Below are 16,584 nucleotides of genomic sequence, written 5' to 3' on the forward strand. Positions count from 1 at the left end.
CGCTTAAATGTGAAGAAATGAAAGCAAAGAAAAAAATCTAAACCTTTTCTTCAAAGTGTAATTGCCTTTCTCATAGCTTAAATGAGAACTAAAAAAAAAAGAATGAAAATTTTTTATTTAAAAGTATAAAATTGCCTTTTTTTAATAGCTTAAGTTGAGACTAAGTACGAATAAAGGGAAAAAAATTTAACTTTTTTGCTTAAAAGTAGACAATTGCCTAATTTTAAAATTAGCTTAAAAGAGATTAAAGGCAAAAAAAAAAAATCTTTTTTTTTTTTTTTTGCTTAGAAGTATAAAATCGCCTTTTTATTAATAGCTTGGATGAGAACGATCAGAACAAAATGAGAATAAAAGCGAATAAAACGGGTCAGCCACGGCCAAGGAGCTGCTCCCGGAGCCCTTTGCTAAACCAATAAACGGAAAGGAAAAAAAAAAGTAAATTAAAAAAAAAAAAAATCTATATTTTAGAGTAAGTTTATTAGAGACATGGATATTTTAATGTAATAAAAATAAAAATTGGTATAAAAGGACTATTTAACTGGAATTTATGGACGTAACAAACGGGATAGAAAAAACCTATTTTAGTTTTTTAAAGATTTAAAAGAATAGATTTAAAATAGATTTACGATATTAAAAATGAATTGAAATTTCAAAATAGATTAAAAGATTAAAAGAGACGAAAATCGATGTGGAATGCGGGCGTCCCCGCCCGCCTCGCCCCCACCCCCCGGCCGCTTCGTCAGAAAGATCGTTAACGGGTTTGAGAAAAATCGACGTTAATTGGAATTTAAATATTGCCATTTGGGGGGGGGGCGGGGGGGGGGAGAGGAAGGAACCCCCGAGCTGACGGGTCGCGAGAGAAACAGCACCTTAAACACCCTTGGAAAAAAACAAATAAAATCAAATAGGATTTTAAAAATTTAAAAAAAAAAAAAAAGTTTGACAAAATTAAAGGCGATTATTCCGTAAATAAATACAATTTTCAACTCTAGAAATTAAAGAAAAACCTCGACGTTTAAAAATGAAAGAAATGAAATAAAACTTAAAAAGATCTAAAAATGTAAAGCTTAAATAAAATTAAAGACAGTTAAATAAAATGACATAATTTAAAAAGTAAAAGTAAATAACATTTTAAAACCTAAAAATCTAAAAATCTAAAAATTAAAGAAAATGAACGTTTAAAAATTGAAGAAACTTAAAATGAAAATTTAGAATTTGAAGAAAATTAAATATTGGAAAACAGCAAAAACTTAAAGAAACCCTAAAAAATTGAAAAGTAAATAAAATTAAATATTTAAACATCTTAAAAAATTAAATGCAACTTGAAAAAATTTGAAAAAAAAAAAATTAAACAAAAGAAATGAAATCCTCTTTTTCACTGGACAAGGGCATCGAGCGCCGAAATCCCCGCCCCCATCCTTTTTCCTCCCCATTCTCCACCTGGGAAACCATCGCTCAAATAAGGGGAAAAACCGGATTTTGAGGCAAAAAAGTACCTTGAGGTTTCCTCTTCTTGCGCAAACAGGACGTGACGTATCTCTCCAGCTCCCGCAGGGTGGATGGTTTCAAGGTCTCGAAGTCGATCTCGATCTCGTCGGGGTTGGAGTTCTTGAGCGAGGGCTCTCGCGACTGGATGATGTGGACGACGCGACCCAGCTTCTCGCCGGGCAGTTTGTTGATGTCCAGGCTGAGCTGCCGCTTCTCCTCGTAGGACATGGGCTTGCACTTCTCCTCCTCCTCCGACTCGTAGGCGGGAGGGGGTTTGCTGTTCTTCACCGCCACCGGCTCCTTCTTACTACTTAAGAACAATTAAAAAACGTTATTAAAGAATCACGCCGCAAGCAGCCGCTTGGGTCCAACCTCTTCAACGGAACCACCAAATCGCTCCATTTTTCATATTTTTACTTTCCATCCATCTTTTCTCATGTGAAGCTTGAGCATGAAAGCTCGACCATGAGGCTGGGACGCAGAGAGCTGAGCTCAACTTGCTCTTAGACAAGAAGGTTGAGCTCAAATTACCATTAGACACCCAAGGTTGAGCTCAACCTGCTGCAGATGCCCAAAATTGAGCTCAACCTGCTGTAGACACCCAAGGTTGAGCTGAACCTGCTGTAGACATCCAAGGTTGAGCTCAACATGCTGCAGACACCCATGGTTGAGCTCAACTTGGTCTCAGACAAGAAGGTTGAGCTCAACCTGTTCTAGACACCCAAGGTTGAGCTCAACCCGCTGCAGACGCCCAAAATTGAGCTCAACCTGCTGTAGGACACCCAAGGTTCAGCTCAACCTACTGTAGAAACCCCAAAGTTGAGCTCAACTTGCTCTTAGACAAGATGGTTGAGGTCAACCCACTGTAGACACCTAAGGTGAGCTCAACCTGCTGTAGACACCCAAGGTTGAGCTGAACCTGCTGTAGACACCCAAGGTTGAGCTCAACCCGCTGTTAAGACACCCCAAGGTTGAGCTGAACCTGCTGTAGACTCCCAAGGTTGAGCTACCCATCCCAACTCTTGCTCTCCCAAAGAAACAAGCAGCTCCAGGAGATAATTCTGAAAAGCAGGAGCAGCTCCAGAGGGGAATTTCCTTTACATCCGCACTTGGATGGACCAAGGCTCAACCGATGCTGCCCGTTTCTCGCCGGGAACAGCAAGAGGTCGGGGTGTTTGGGAGCCTGAGAGCCCGTACGGAGAGGTAAAACCCAGCATCCGCAAAAAAATATGTTCCTAAGAAGGGAAAAACCCAGCTACGGGGACTCCTTGCCATCACCCTGGGGGTTCTCCACGCTACGGAGGTAGATTCCTAGATGTTTATCTCACCGTTTGCAACGGATTCAGTGTTAACGCAATTAATAAGCGAAGTCTGGGTAGAAAATCACCCCCGAATTAGAAAAGAAGAGGTTAATGGAGTCACAGACAATCCATTTCCCTAAATTAACCTGCTGGGGTTTATTCCAACGTCTGAAGACACCGAATGCTGCGGTGAGGCCTGGGGACAGAGACAAGCTCCAAGATTTCGTTCCTTATTTCCTTCTTCCTTAATTTCATCTCATTACAGAGAAATACGCCAAATAACTCTTTTTCGCCTTGGGTTAAATCCTAAAATCCTGCCTCCCCTTCGAGCCGGCAGCAGACGGGGGCTCTTGGCACCTTACCTCTTAAATGTGAAACCTACGGCTTCCAAAAATGAAGGGACAGGGAGGAAAAATGAGAAGATTTGAGCCAATAACGCGACTCCACGTGATCTTTTTTTCCCCTCTTTCCTGTACTCGGCACATTCACGGCAGCCACGGGGAAAAGCATCCGCCCCGAAAACCACAACGTGACCGCGAGCAACGCCTACGGAGGCGAGAGGCTCGCGGCGAGTCAGCCCTGGGGCGTTACTCATCAAGAATTAAGTTAATTAGCAAAAAGAAATGAAAAATCAGAAGTGCCGTGCGTTAAAAGAGGACGGAAGAGGGACAGGGCTGACCTGGAGGTACTGCTGTTGCTGTTGCTTTTCTTGGCCTTCTTGGTTGGCGGTTCCTTGGCTTTGCTCTTCTTGGCGTCTTCCAGCTCCTCCTTCTTTTTGTGCTTCTCCTTCTTCTTCTCCTTCTTGTCTTTCTCTTTTTTCTTTGGTTTGTTCTGCTGGGGCTGGGACAGGGCTGCGAGCTGCTCGTGCACCGCTTTAAGCTGAGAGACACACGAAGATCAAGATACTTTTACCCGGCGCCTCCTCCTTTTCCATATTAATTAACTTTTTTCTACACCACCCAAGGGCAGGCAGCAAACTCCTGCCGGTGGGGACCACCTTGGTGTGTCCTACCAGGAACCAGAAGGACCATCTTGAAAAAAAACCCCACAATTCCTTCGTGCTTTGCTTGAAAACTAACAATTTTGGGAGCATTTTCCAGCTGATGGTCACTACGGTACAACTAGAAAGTCTACGGCTTTGAGCAAAGTCATATTAATTAACTTTTATCTCTGCTGCCTAACGCTTTCTTATCTTCTGACATTAACTATGTCGGTTCTTCCAGCTTTTCATCGCACCCTGATTTCTGTATATTGAATTATTGACCACTGGGAGAGGACGGAGACAACCTCTTTAGGGGTATTTCTCCTCGCTCAGGCAGAAGTGGGCTGCTCGCTTCGTCAGCACCAGCGATGCTTTAATTACCAGCGCTAATGACGCCGTAAGGATGCGGGAGATAAGGAGCGTGGCTCGTTATCTCACCGGCTTCCCCCACGTTGGGTAAATCCTTGCTCCAGCCCATGTCCTGCCTGCTCAGAAGACACCACCCAAGGGCAGGCAGCAATGACGTGCCACCGGGGACCACCTTGGCGTGTCCTACCAGGAACTGGAAGGACCAGCCTGAAAAAACCACCCAATTCCTTTGTGCATCACTTGAAAACTAACAATTTTGGCGCACTTTGCAGCTGATGGCCACTATTGTACAACTAGAAAGTCTACAGCTTTGAGCAAAGGCCCCGAGGCCACCAAGTTCCAGAAGAAGGGACACCCCCACATCCATCGCGGTACCTGTTCCTGGAGCTCCGCTAACCGCTGAGCTCGCTCTTCCTCGGAGTCATCCGACGAGCTGTCGCTGTCGGAGGAGCTATCGCTGCTGCTGTCGCTAGACGAAGGGGGAGCCACCTTGGTGGGAGGTGGCACCACCACGGGAGAAGAAGCTGGAATCACAGGTTCTTCTGGTTCATCCGGCATCTTGGCGAAGCGCATCTCGAACACGTCCTGAAAATACAAGGGGAAAAATAAACGCAAGGTTTGGCAAAGCGGGATGCTGCCAAGTGTGGTTGCGATCTCCAGGCTGGTCCCTACAGACTTGTGGTCTCTACCCAAGCAATCGACACACCGCGCTGGCGCAGACAAGAGGATTTCCTGAAAGCTCCAAGTCCACTTGGAATTTTGACCGTCTCCAAGATGGTTCTGGGGGAAAAAAATTACCGGCAAGAAGGATGAGACTCATTTAAAAGCCGCATCGTGCAGGTTCTTGAGATCCTCGACATCAGCTGCTGCAATTCCCTCTTCTTTTCACCAAGCCTGGATTTTCCCAACCCACGCCCTGCGAAAACCACCTCAATTCAACCCAAACCCTCGCGTAAGGGCGTTTCCCGTTATCCTCAAGAGCGATGTGTGCGGAGCTGGTTGAATTCCACTTATCCCAATGATGTGAAACGCCTTTTTTCTCCTAAAACTTGACACCAAAATCCATTTTCATTTAAACCTAAGACAAGGCAGATAAGGTGGGACACCCTGGTTGCGTTTAGATCCTGGCTGTATTGCTTGGAGCCTCTTGACTTTGTTTGAAGGAAGAGTTTTGAATGTGTTTTTTTAGTTTCCCAGAAGAAAAACGAGTGCCACCTGCACCCAAAAAGAGATTTTTTTTTCCCCAAGGTGCCACCTTGTGAAGGGCCGTGCACTTGCAGACAAGAAAATGCCATTTTTTAGCATCTCCTACAAGATGAGACCCGAAAATGGGCTCGATTCACCTCCTTGTAGGTGCTCAGGCACTTATTTTGGAGCTTAGCAACTCCTTTTGGAGCCCGTAAGGAGACCGGGAACTCCCAGAAGATGACTCAAGCGATGGTGGGAAGGACAACCCAAGCGTCAGCGTCCACCTCTTCAATGCCGAATCCTAAGAAAATAAAAGATAATTTCTCCTCCTGCCCAAAGGTTTGACTTTCAGGCTACAGTTAGTATTTATTTTTGATATTTCCCAAGTCCTGGGTGTGTGGCTGGGACCGGGAAACCATCGGAGAAGATCCATGATTCCTTTCTGAAGCCCAACGGACCGTAAATATTAACCGTGTGCGCACGGTCATACGGATTTATACAACTTATCCAAAATCCTTCAACAAACCAAACACCCCGTGATATCCAATCACGCTGTTTTAACTCATCGCTCAAGCGATGTTTTCCTTCCTGGAGGCTTCCAGCTCTTCTACTTGAGGCTCATCCTTGAGATTTTAAGGACCTGTTGGGCTCTTCCCATTGTTTTTGCGTTTTCCTTCTTAAAACGCGAGCAGGCGGAGCGTTGTTGGACCGTATTTCTCCATCCTCAGCCTCCTCGTGCCTTTATTTGGGGCATTTTTTCAGGTTTTCCAGGCGCTGGGGATGTTGCTTTGCTGCCTCCACCTGCTGGCAGAAATGCCGTTCCGTTCACGTTCGCGCTCAGGCTCAAATTTCAAGGGAAGGAGCAGAAAAACGCCGGAGGAAAAAGGAGAGATTGCCGAGCTCTTCCAGCGACGGCATCGCTCGTGGGATGCACATTTAATTGTCAGTGAATCACTGCACTTAATGAGTGTTTACAACCTAATTATTGTTTTCCATCAACCAGAAAGTCCGGTTCTTGATTATCACCAGCAGGCACGGCTGCGCCACCCCATACACTCGAGTTTTAAGAGTCAGAAATAAAACCTTCCTAGTTTTTTTATACCTATTTAGTCTTCTAATTAACAGGAAAGCTAATTTAAAGGTCCTTGGTGTGAAGTTAAAAAACAATCCATCCATTCAGAAGCAGCCGGGTTAAGAAAAGCCCTCGGCAGCTGGGAGATTCCTAAAAATCCACCCAGGAATGGATGGAAGAGAAAACCCTGGGAGCGGATAATGAGCTAATTAATGCCTTATTAATCAGGGATTCTTCCTGCTACTGGTTTGTACATCACCTGTAGCGCTCACCTGGCCAAACATAAACCATAAATCTCTTCCAGGAGCTGGCGTTAGCCCTGAAGATCCAAGAAGCGACGATGAAGAAGTAACAAAAAGTGGAAAAACGAGTTATTTCAGTGGCGGACGTTGCCAGGACGGAGGGACAACGCAGCGTCTTGTTGAGCAAGACGCCGCGTAGATTTTCTTTATGGGAGGCTCAAGCCCAAACTTGAATCCTCAGCCTTCTTTCCAAACCTCAGCAGCGCTCCAGAAACCCCTTTCTTCATTTTTATTTTTGAGAACAATTTTCTCAGCAGAGGAAAAGCAGAGGGAGAAGCGACACCCCTGGCGTCAGCAGGTGGGGAGCAGGATCCAGCTGGTATTTTGGTACCAGCCTCCGTCGCATCCCCACCACGGGGCTGCCCCAATGTTTAACGCCCATTTTTGGGGGACTTCTACAGTCAAAAACGCCCTTTTTTCCTCTTCATGCCAGAAATCCAGTTTCCCCGAGCGGTTGCTCCGTGCGGGGACGTGTTCCCGAGCTCGTCCAGGGGATCGATGCGGGTGAAATCCTGATTTCATACAGCCCTCGCTCCAGACGGCATCACCTGGCAATGCCGGTCGCTGAGGACTTTCCTCAAAAAAAAACAAGGGTGAAAAATCCCAAAGAACAGAAAAATCCCAAGTTTCCGTCCAACTACTCAGCGCTTGGCAGCCTGCGAGAGGAGTGACTGGAATTTCAAATCGGATTCATTCTGCTGCTGGTTGGAAAATGCTCCGAGACGTCGTTTAAAGAGGCTGCGACGTCCTTCGGTAGAGTAAAACAAGGAGAAAAAGAGCAGCCAGAGGGCAAGCGGCGAGTTTTCCAGGTTTTTCTTCCCATAAAATCCAGAAAAAAATACGAAGACAACGAATTCGACGAAACTCACGCTAAAAGCAAGCCGCAACACACATCTACTCAGCTCAAATTAAACCAGCCCAAACCTGAGCTGGATTTTTATTAAAAAAACCCAATGAAAAATGCTAAGAGTGCCTAAAACCACAGCTTTGTTTCCTCAACCCTCGGCCGCAGCTTCACATCTGGGTCGAAGGGAAACATCTGGCAGCCTTTTCAGGAGCCGGCAATTTTCCTCGAGTGAAATCCCTCTACGTCACACAGAGGGTTTTGACGCGGGATTTCCAGTTAGAAAAATCCAGCCGAGCTTTTAATATCCAGTTCCTCCCAGTTTTTGGGGTTGTTTTCTTGAGTCAAACGTCCTGTAACCTAAGTTTTTCCCCCCAATTTAATAACTTTCCCTCCAACTTAAGAGCTTCCCCTCAGGTTAATAGCTTTTCCCCCCAATTTATTAGCTTTCCCCCCATAATTTAATAGCTTTCCCCCCAATTTAACAGCTTCCCTTCCAATTTAATAGCTTTCCCCTCCAATTTAATAGCATTTCCCCCCAGTTGAATAGCTTTTCCCCCAACCTAACAGTTTTTCCCCAGGTCTCCGCTGCTTTCGGGTGTAACTCAGTCCCTTCCTCAGCCAGTTTTTTTGAAGTTTAAAGCAATCCAGGCCGGTTTTCTCCACCGTCTCTCCCAGATCCGCTCGCGGCGAAGCATTTTTCCCTGCTTCGACCGGGTGACGCCACGCAGCAGCTCCGAATTATCGAGAAACGAGGGAACTGCGAAGATTCTGGGGAGTGGCGGAACGCGTGGATGAAGCCAAGCTCTTCGTTCAAGACGTGCGGCTTCTTTATCAGCTAATTCTTTTAATTACAAACCCTTCAGGAACGAGCGGAGAGCAGAAAACTTCACCGTAAAATGAGGGAAGGCGTAATTAAAAAAGCACAACCACGCAGGTACCGTTGATTCTTTTCTTTCTAGGTGTTTTGGGGAGAAAAGTGACATTTTGGAGCCGCGCTCTTCCTTTCTACTCCTTCAGCAAAAAGGTACGACGACACAAAAAAGGCAAATTAAACAAAATAAAGAGTTTGAAGAAGCAAATTGGGCTGAGTCGGCTCGCTCCTTCCATCACTTCTACAGCAAAAAGTATCGGTTTTTTACCATTATCTACCACGCTGGCGTTTTTGGGGGTTATTTCAAGACTACGTGGCCTTTGTGCTGGAAATATATGCCAAGAGAGACGCCAGCGTTTGTCAAAAACGAAACGGGCCGCGACAACGCGCGTCCTTACCTGCAGTTTCCGTGCCATGGCCACCACCTCGTGATCAGCGGGGTTGTACTTATAGCAATTGGAGAACATCAATCGGACGTCGGCCGCAAATTCCTGAGCATCTCGGTATTCCCGGTTCTCCAGTTTAGACTAGAAAGGAGGGGAAAGGGAAAGAAAACCAACAAAACTCTCTGCTGTTAACCAAATACACCAAATCCATGGATTGAATAAACACATCCCTGTGGCGCCCACGGATTTCACGCACCTGTTTTCTCCCTACGTTGGAATGACTAGTTTTGGTCAAAAGAATGATCAGTTTTGGTCAAATGAAGGATTATGGATGGACTGTTTATTAAAAAATGACTAATTTTGGTCAAAAGAATGATCAATTTTGGTCGAATGAAGGACTGTGGATGGTTTATAAAAAAATAATGACTAATTCTGGTCAAAAGAATAATCAATTTTGGTCAAATGAAGGACTGGGGATGGTGTGTAAAAGATAACTAATTTTGGTCAAAAGAACAATCAGTGTTGGTCAAATGAAGGATTGTGGATGGTTAAAAAAAAATAATGACTAATTTTGGTCAAAAGAATCATCAACGGTGGTCGAATGAAGGATTGTAGACGGTTTATAAAAAAATAAGAGCTGACTGTGGGCATCCTCAGTGATGCTCAGAAGAGGACAACGTGTTCTCCGAGCCACCTTCTCACTGTCTACGTGGCTGACAGCAGCCAGGCGATTTGGATGAAGAACCGGATGGAGATGCTGCGAAGAAGAACAGTGTTGAAGGCCATGAGTACGAACCCTGGCTCCACCTGACCTCAACCAAGAAGGGCTGAACCTCCCCGTGTGCCCAAGATCCTGCGTTAGCACAAGAATACGGTGGGCTTTGCTCAGATCGATCCCCCAGAAGGAAGACCTCAAGAGTTGTTTAAATGGTCGGAGGGACAGAAGACACCAGGATGGTCCTTCACCCAACGATGAACGATGACTTTGTGGACGCAGGGGACAGGATTCAACCACCTCACCTGCTTTCAACCATCCCCCTTCCTCCAGGAACCAAGTTGGTGTCTCTACAGCTTGGACCTCCAACCCAGGAGGGCACAGACCTGCTCTACAGTGACCTGCTCCTGTCCCAAGCCTACGTGGAGCCGGGAGAACGGATCCAGGTGGACACAGCCTTGAGATGACCCCTCATTGCTCCTAGTGTCGCATCCAGCTGTGGCAACGCCAGCTGAGCCAAGAGAAGCTTCACGCCTCCTTCTCCCTCCCTGGGAAAGCGGGGTCGGGTTGGACAACTGGAAGACGGAGAACGTTCCAACAGCTGTCTCGGCAACATCTGCCAAGGGTGACCTCAGACACGCAGCCCTGCCAGAGAGTTGGGCAGTGAGACGTACAGGCAGCTCCTGACGTGCAAGACCTAATGCTCATGGCCGGCCAGTCCGGAGGAGAAAGGAGAACGCCAAGAATGGAATTCGGCGGCCCCAAGGTTTGGCCCATCAAGATCCGCGAGGTCGGAAACGCCGTGACGAAGGAAGAGCCACGGCGGCTTCAGCCCTGCTGCGACTGCGGGAAGGGAAAACTCGCTCCTCGGGTTTGAAAACCCAGAAACAAAGTGGGCGAAAAAAAGTTAAAGACTTTTAAATGATGAATTTAACTAAACCTCTAACTAAAAAGTTAGAGTTCTAAATAGTGAACTAAGGTTTGATAACTAAAAAATGAAAGATATTCAAATAAGGAATTAAGCTTTCATGGCTGAAGTTGGACTTCAAAATAACGAATTAACATTTGATAACCAAGAAGTTAAAGAAGATTTCCAAATAACAAATTCAGGTTTCCCAGCTAAAAAGTTTGACTTCGAAATCCTGAATTAACATTTCAAGGGACGACTTTGCAGTGGCCTTTAAAAATTAAACAACTCTAATAATGAATTAACGTTCCAAGGGGAAGCGTGGATGAATTCGCATCTGTTCTTTAAAATGAAGCGATTTTCAACCAGAGGGAACTACCTGTGCTCAACAGAAGAACGATTTAGACAAGACAACTTCGGAAAGATGGGCCTTTATTTTAAAAAGAATTGAGAATGGGGTTGGTGTAAAGCAAATCCCCTTATTCCTGTGATTTACGCTCTCTGAGGCCATCTCCTGGCCTAAAAAGAAAGAGCAGATTTATACAGTAATGGAAATTTTCTATAAAAAACCCCGTGCGAGCGTTTCCTAAGAGCCCGTCTGGAAGGATGCCGGCTTGTTTGTTTTTCCCAAATGTCACGATACCAACCAAGAGAAGAAGAAAAGAGAGACCGAATGTACCAGAAACCTACGGCCAAAATAAATCCGGCAGACATCTGAGGACGCCTGGTGCGCACGCGCGGGGCGAAAAATCATCTGTTTTTTCTCCTCTCAGACCCCCGACCTCCCCCTCCTCTACACCTGAGCTTACTTTGATTGTGCTCAGATCCATGGGATGTTTAATGATATCGCAATAATCGTGCAGTCCCAGTGCTTCCACATCCACAGGTTTGTAGAAGGGCCAGGCGTAGGCAGCGTGTTTCTTGGCGAACATCTCTTTGATGATGCCGCTGCAGTATTTTAACTGCTCGGAGATTTTGCTACTCTTTTCTACCACGTGCTGTTGAGAGTCTGGAACGTCCTTCTTTGGAGGCTTCACCGGGCGGCTGCTTTCCCGACGCGGACCCAGCTTGGTGGACTTGGGTTCGGCGGGCAACGATGACGATTCATGGATTGGGTCGATGGTCGTCGGCGTGGTGGTGTCTGCTTTCCTCTTCACCCCTTTTTTTGTCTATAACCGAGCAAATAAAGCATTATTAATTTGGGCATCGTACTTCTGGGCTTGAAGTGAGTTGCGTTTCTCGGAGCGTTGACTCGGGTTCACCAGCGCTTGTGACGAGAAGGACTTTGGAAGCCCTTCCAAAACTATTGAGATGTTGTTGACCTGTGTGGAGCTCGGCAGAGAAACACATGGATTATCTCTGCCGTACCACCAAAGGTCAAGGGCATGAGTCACTTCAGCAACTCAAGATTTTCTTCCCGAGTCACATAAAGCTCAAGGAAAGAAAGTTTTAAGCGGATGAACGAGGTTTCCACGCAAACCTGGGTGGAATTCCCCGCGGCTAACGTTAACCGGTGTCAGAGAGGGTCACCGCAGGCTCCTCAAGTTTCTCAAACCATGATTTTTTTGACCAAACTGCGGCTGTTTGGCTTAAAATGAGACTCCGGCAGCAAAGCAAACAGCAACCGCTTGACCAACCACGGCGCTTCTACGCCGTGAAGACAATTAAAGCCGTCAGGTTAAGATAATTAAGGAATGACTCACCTTCACGGGCTGGGCGGGCGTTGGGATAACGGGAGGGTGAGGCTGGATGGGTTGGGGAGCCGGGGCCGGCGGCGCGGGGGCCTGGGGGGCCGGTGGAGGTGGCGCAGGAGGTTGAGGAGGCACCATCGTCATGACGGGCGTCTGGACGATGAGGTCGGGGGTGACGGAAGGAAAGGAATGAGTCGTCTGCACCGACTGGAGGTTCTGCTGCGGCGCCTGCGTCTGCGCCGGGGAGGATGCTTGGGTTGCGTTCGGTACCGTGGATGATCCTGGTTTGGATGTCACTGCCAAGAGAAAAGAAAGAGAAGGTTGTTTCTCCCTTCAAACTTTGTCATTTTAACGGGAAAAACAATTAACGTTTTGTAATAAGACCGTTTAAAGAACATTGTTCATTAGGTAATTAAGATCTTGCAGTTCCTGCTCTTGAGCAACCGGCCAGGGAGTGGTTTTCCTTCAGGACGATTGTTTTTACAGCTCGCGCGGTGAAATGGCGAAGCAGCTCAGGACCGAACTGCGCCAAAACCCCTCCAGAGAAAGACCAAGATCAGGCCAAAGGCATCTCCTCTCCCCGCCTTCCCTTCACACGAGGCACTCGAGCGCATCTTTTCCTGCTTTTTCCTAGGAAACGGTTCTTGACTATCATCATTTTGGAGCCAAACTTGGGCAGCTCCTCCTTCGGGAGCGATTTTGTGCTCTGGTATCAAGAAGAGTTTCTTAATTCTTGGTGACTCAAGTCACGGCACTGTCCGGGGGAATCTCTCCCGACGGCTGGAGTCCTCGTTTCAAACACGGAGCCACCAGAGAGGCTGGGACATGAGGTTGGAAACGTCACCTTCTGGTGGCACTGGCGATGTCACCTCCTCGCTGGAGCTGCCGCTGGGTGAAGCTTTGACCAAGCTTCCGAACCTTCCGGCATGGAAAAGGGGGAACGCTGGGACACACCACCCTGCTTCAGCAACGTGACATCAACCCCAAAGTCCGGAGAAGGTTTGGGCAGCCTCTGCCAGGAATCAGACGTACCTCGTTAGCAATAATTCCAACCCCTCTTCCAAGAATCACTCCCAAAAAATAATTAATTAGAAAAGAATCGCAGCCAGACTGGCTCCCGATCCGCCCCCAGGAGCTGCGATTCCTGCAATCCCGCTAGAAAAATGTCGCCTTTATTAAGAGATGCTCAACTAGGAGCCGATTCCTGCCAAAAACGATAAAACCCGGAGTTTTCATCCTGTTCTCCCCGCAAAGTGACACCGGAGTGCTCTCTGCAGCAGCGGGGGGACACGTAGCCAGAGGGATCCCGTGGTCCTGCTGGGATCCCATGGTTCCTGCCACGATCCTGTGGTCCTGCTGGGATCCCATGGTCCTGCTGGGATCTCGTGGGTCCTGCTGGGATCCCGTGGTCCTGCTGGGATCCCGTGGTTCCTGCCACGATCCTGTGGTCCTGCTGGGATCCCATGGTCCTGCTGGGATCTCGTGGGTCCTGCTGGGATCCTGTGGTCCTGCTGGGATCTCACGGTCCTGCTGGGATCCCAAAGTCCTGGTGCGATCTTGTGGGGCCTACTGGGATCCTGTGGTCCTGCTGTGATCTCGTGGGTCCTGCTGGGATCTCATGGGTCCTGCCGGGATCCTGTGGTCCTGCTGGGATCCCAAAGTCCTGGTGGGATCTTGTGGGGCCTACCGGGATCCTGTGGTCCTGCTGTGATCTCGTGGGTCCTGCTGCGATCTCATGGGTCCTGCCGGGATCCTGTGGTCCTGCTGGGATCCCAAAGTCCTGGTGGGATCTTGTGGGGCCTACCGGGATCCTGTGGTCCTGCTGTGATCTCGTGGGTCCTGCTGGGATCTCATGGGTCCTGCCGGGATCTTGTGGTCCTGCTGGGATCCCAAAGTCCTGGTGGGATCTTGTGGGGCCTACCGGGATCCTGTGGTCCTGCTGTGATCTCGTGGGTCCTGCTGGGATCTCATGCGTCCAGCTGGGATCCCGTTCGCACGGCAGGGATCCTGTGAGTCCTGCTGGGATCCCGTGGCTCCTGTCAGGATCTTGTGGGGCCTGCCGGGATCTAATGGGTCCTGCTGGGATCTTGTGGGGCCTGCTGGGATCCTGTGGTCCTGCTGGGACCTCATGGGTCCTGCCGGGATCCTGTGGTCCTGCTGGGATCTCGTGGGTCCTGCTGGGATCTCATGCGTCCAGCTGGGATCCTGTTCGCACAGCAGGGATCCTGTGAGTCCTGCTGGGATCCTGTGGCTCCTGTCAGGATCTTGTGGAGCCTGCTGGGATCTCATGGGACCTGCCGGGATCCTGTGGTCCTGCTGGGATCTCGTAGGTCCTGCTGGGATCTCATGTGTCCAACTGGGATCCCGTTCGCACAGCAGGGATCGTGTGAGTCCTGCTGGGATCCCGTGGCTCCTGTCAGGATCTTGTGGGGCCTGCCGGGATCCTGTGGTCCTGCTGGGATCCTGTGGGTCCTGCTGGGATCTCGTGGAGCCTGCTGGGACCGTGAAGCAGCTCTGCATCACTGAGGCAAAGCCGACACGTTTCTCCTCCTGCCTTGCGCAGGAGCTTGAGATCTCCAGCAGAAACCCGCCGGGGGGGGCTGCAGCATAGCGTTCCGACCAGCACCGCACCTGCTTTTCAACAATTTAACCCCAAATCGCTTATTATACGCTGGACTTTGCGCACGATGTGATGTAACAGGAGGCGCAGCAGACTGGAGGGAAACGATCTCGCAGGTCCTCACTATTCCAGACAGTAAATATACTCTAGTCTGTTATTCGCTATAACAAATCACAACGTAGCGGCACGAGGCGTGGGATGCTCCAGCCCACCTATGGTTTCCGGCTGACCTACGGTGGTCAACGCTACAGTGCGAAGAGCGGGAGGGTGACGCGCTCGGGTGGGGACCGACGCGTTATACCCGCTGTAGGGGTGGTGGCAGAGGAGGAGACCCGAGTCCGTAGGCGCCTCTCTACGCCGTGGAGGCAAAAAGATCTTCTCTACAGACAACCTCATCACTTCTCCTTCCAGGAGATGCTGAGAAAGGGGATGGCCAATAATTTTCTAGCCAAGGAGAGCTTCTCCCCGTGCACAGTATCGGAATACGAGGCATAGCGCCTAAAAAAAAAGCAGTAATTTAAAAAAATCTTAGCTACCAAATAATCACGACTTGGTCACGCGCAGAAAAACCCACAAGTTGGGTTTGCTGGTGCTTCAAAAGCTGGATGTCATGAAGCCGAAAGGACTCAATGACACGTAGAGACGGAGAATTAAGAGCTGTGCAAGAAAAACACGCGCGGAGACACACACAGACCTGTAACGGAGAGAGACAGAGACGGCCAAAAACGCCAGGGGAAGGGAAAAGAAAATAAAGCCAAAATGATTAAAGCAGTTTGAGACATTTGGCTCCACAACCCTTTTTTTGTTCCTTGGTGTTTTAGATGAAAAGATGTTCTGAAACTGGTATGACGTCCCTCTATGCAGAAAGATGACGCCTCTCGGTAATAAATCGGGGAAAACTCGGGGGATTTAGCAAATATTGGTGGTTTGAATTTGCACGCGCTGTCCGGGCGATGGCAGTGCAGAAAGGTTTTCTCTTCCAACAGCTACTGAACAACATTCGACAGCTACCGGAGACCGATTTCTTCTTTATTACCCTGACAACTGGGCCCCAAACCCTTCGCGGGTCAACGCTCAAGCTCCCTGGCCACGCTGATTTTCCAGTAAAACTGGGAAAATAACCTGTTGGGATCCCAGCGCCACCAGTCCAAGGCTGAGCTGGGAGGAGACATGAGGATTCACAGCGTTCCAGAAGGGCCGCAGGATGCTCGCGCCAGCTCGCAGGCAGTAAATACGGTGAAAACATCTTTTTTTGGGGACAGAAGCTCGGGGACGGTCCTGCATGTGCCATTTTCCTTGGTATCGCACAGCGTTTGGGTTAAAAGGATGAGAATGAGACAAGACGGAGACGAGAAACGTTAAAAATCAAGAAATCTCAAAACCAAAGTGGCCGTATGCGATGAGACGCTGCTGAGATCCAAGTCACAGCCAGGATGTTCTCAACCCTCTGAGGAACGATGCGACGGCGTCGGCAGCTGGCGTGGAGCCTGGTGAATGGTTGGTATTCCAAAAAAATGAGATAATGAGAACCTTAAGTTATATATGGGATAACCTACGATGGCATGACGGGCTGGGGAGATGAGTGGAGAGCCGTGGACGTTGTCTACCTCGACTTCAGTGCCGTCTCCCGTAACATCCTCCTAGGTAAGGGTTGGAAGCGAGTGCCGGACGAGTGGACAGTGAAGTGGCTACTGGTGGTCCTCAGGGGTCAGTACTGGGTCCAGTCTTGTTCAACATATCAACGACCTGGATGAGGAGTGGCTGACACACCACAAGGCCGTGCCACCATCCAGTGAGACCTGGGCAGGCTGGAGAGCTGGGCGGAGAAGAACCTCGTGAAGTTCA

General features: G+C 48.6%; 1 protein-coding gene across 13 annotated transcripts in view; it reads right to left on the reverse strand.

Annotated features, from left to right (window-relative positions):
- BRD4 (bromodomain containing 4) overlaps window positions 1-16,584 on the reverse strand; it is a 79,219-nt gene that overhangs the window by 21,011 nt on the left and 41,624 nt on the right. For 10 of the 13 annotated variants that reach the window (XM_074566912.1, XM_074566916.1, XM_074566908.1 and 7 more), the window contains 6 exons: window positions 12,132-12,415; window positions 11,238-11,597; window positions 8,819-8,947; window positions 4,516-4,725; window positions 3,469-3,668; window positions 1,497-1,798 (listed from right to left, as the gene is read on the reverse strand). In XM_074566912.1, coding sequence (XP_074423013.1) covers window positions 1,497-1,798; window positions 3,469-3,668; window positions 4,516-4,725; window positions 8,819-8,947; window positions 11,238-11,597; window positions 12,132-12,415 — 1,485 coding nt within the window. The remainder of the gene's footprint in view (window positions 1-1,496; window positions 1,799-3,468; window positions 3,669-4,515; window positions 4,726-8,818; window positions 8,948-11,237; window positions 11,598-12,131; window positions 12,416-16,584) is intronic. The other 3 variants (XM_074566909.1, XM_074566921.1, XM_074566919.1) reach the window with 1 other exon arrangement.

The sequence above is a fragment of the Larus michahellis genome, chromosome 25, assembly GCF_964199755.1.
Source record: "Larus michahellis chromosome 25, bLarMic1.1, whole genome shotgun sequence".
Lineage (NCBI taxonomy): Eukaryota > Metazoa > Chordata > Aves > Charadriiformes > Laridae > Larus > Larus michahellis.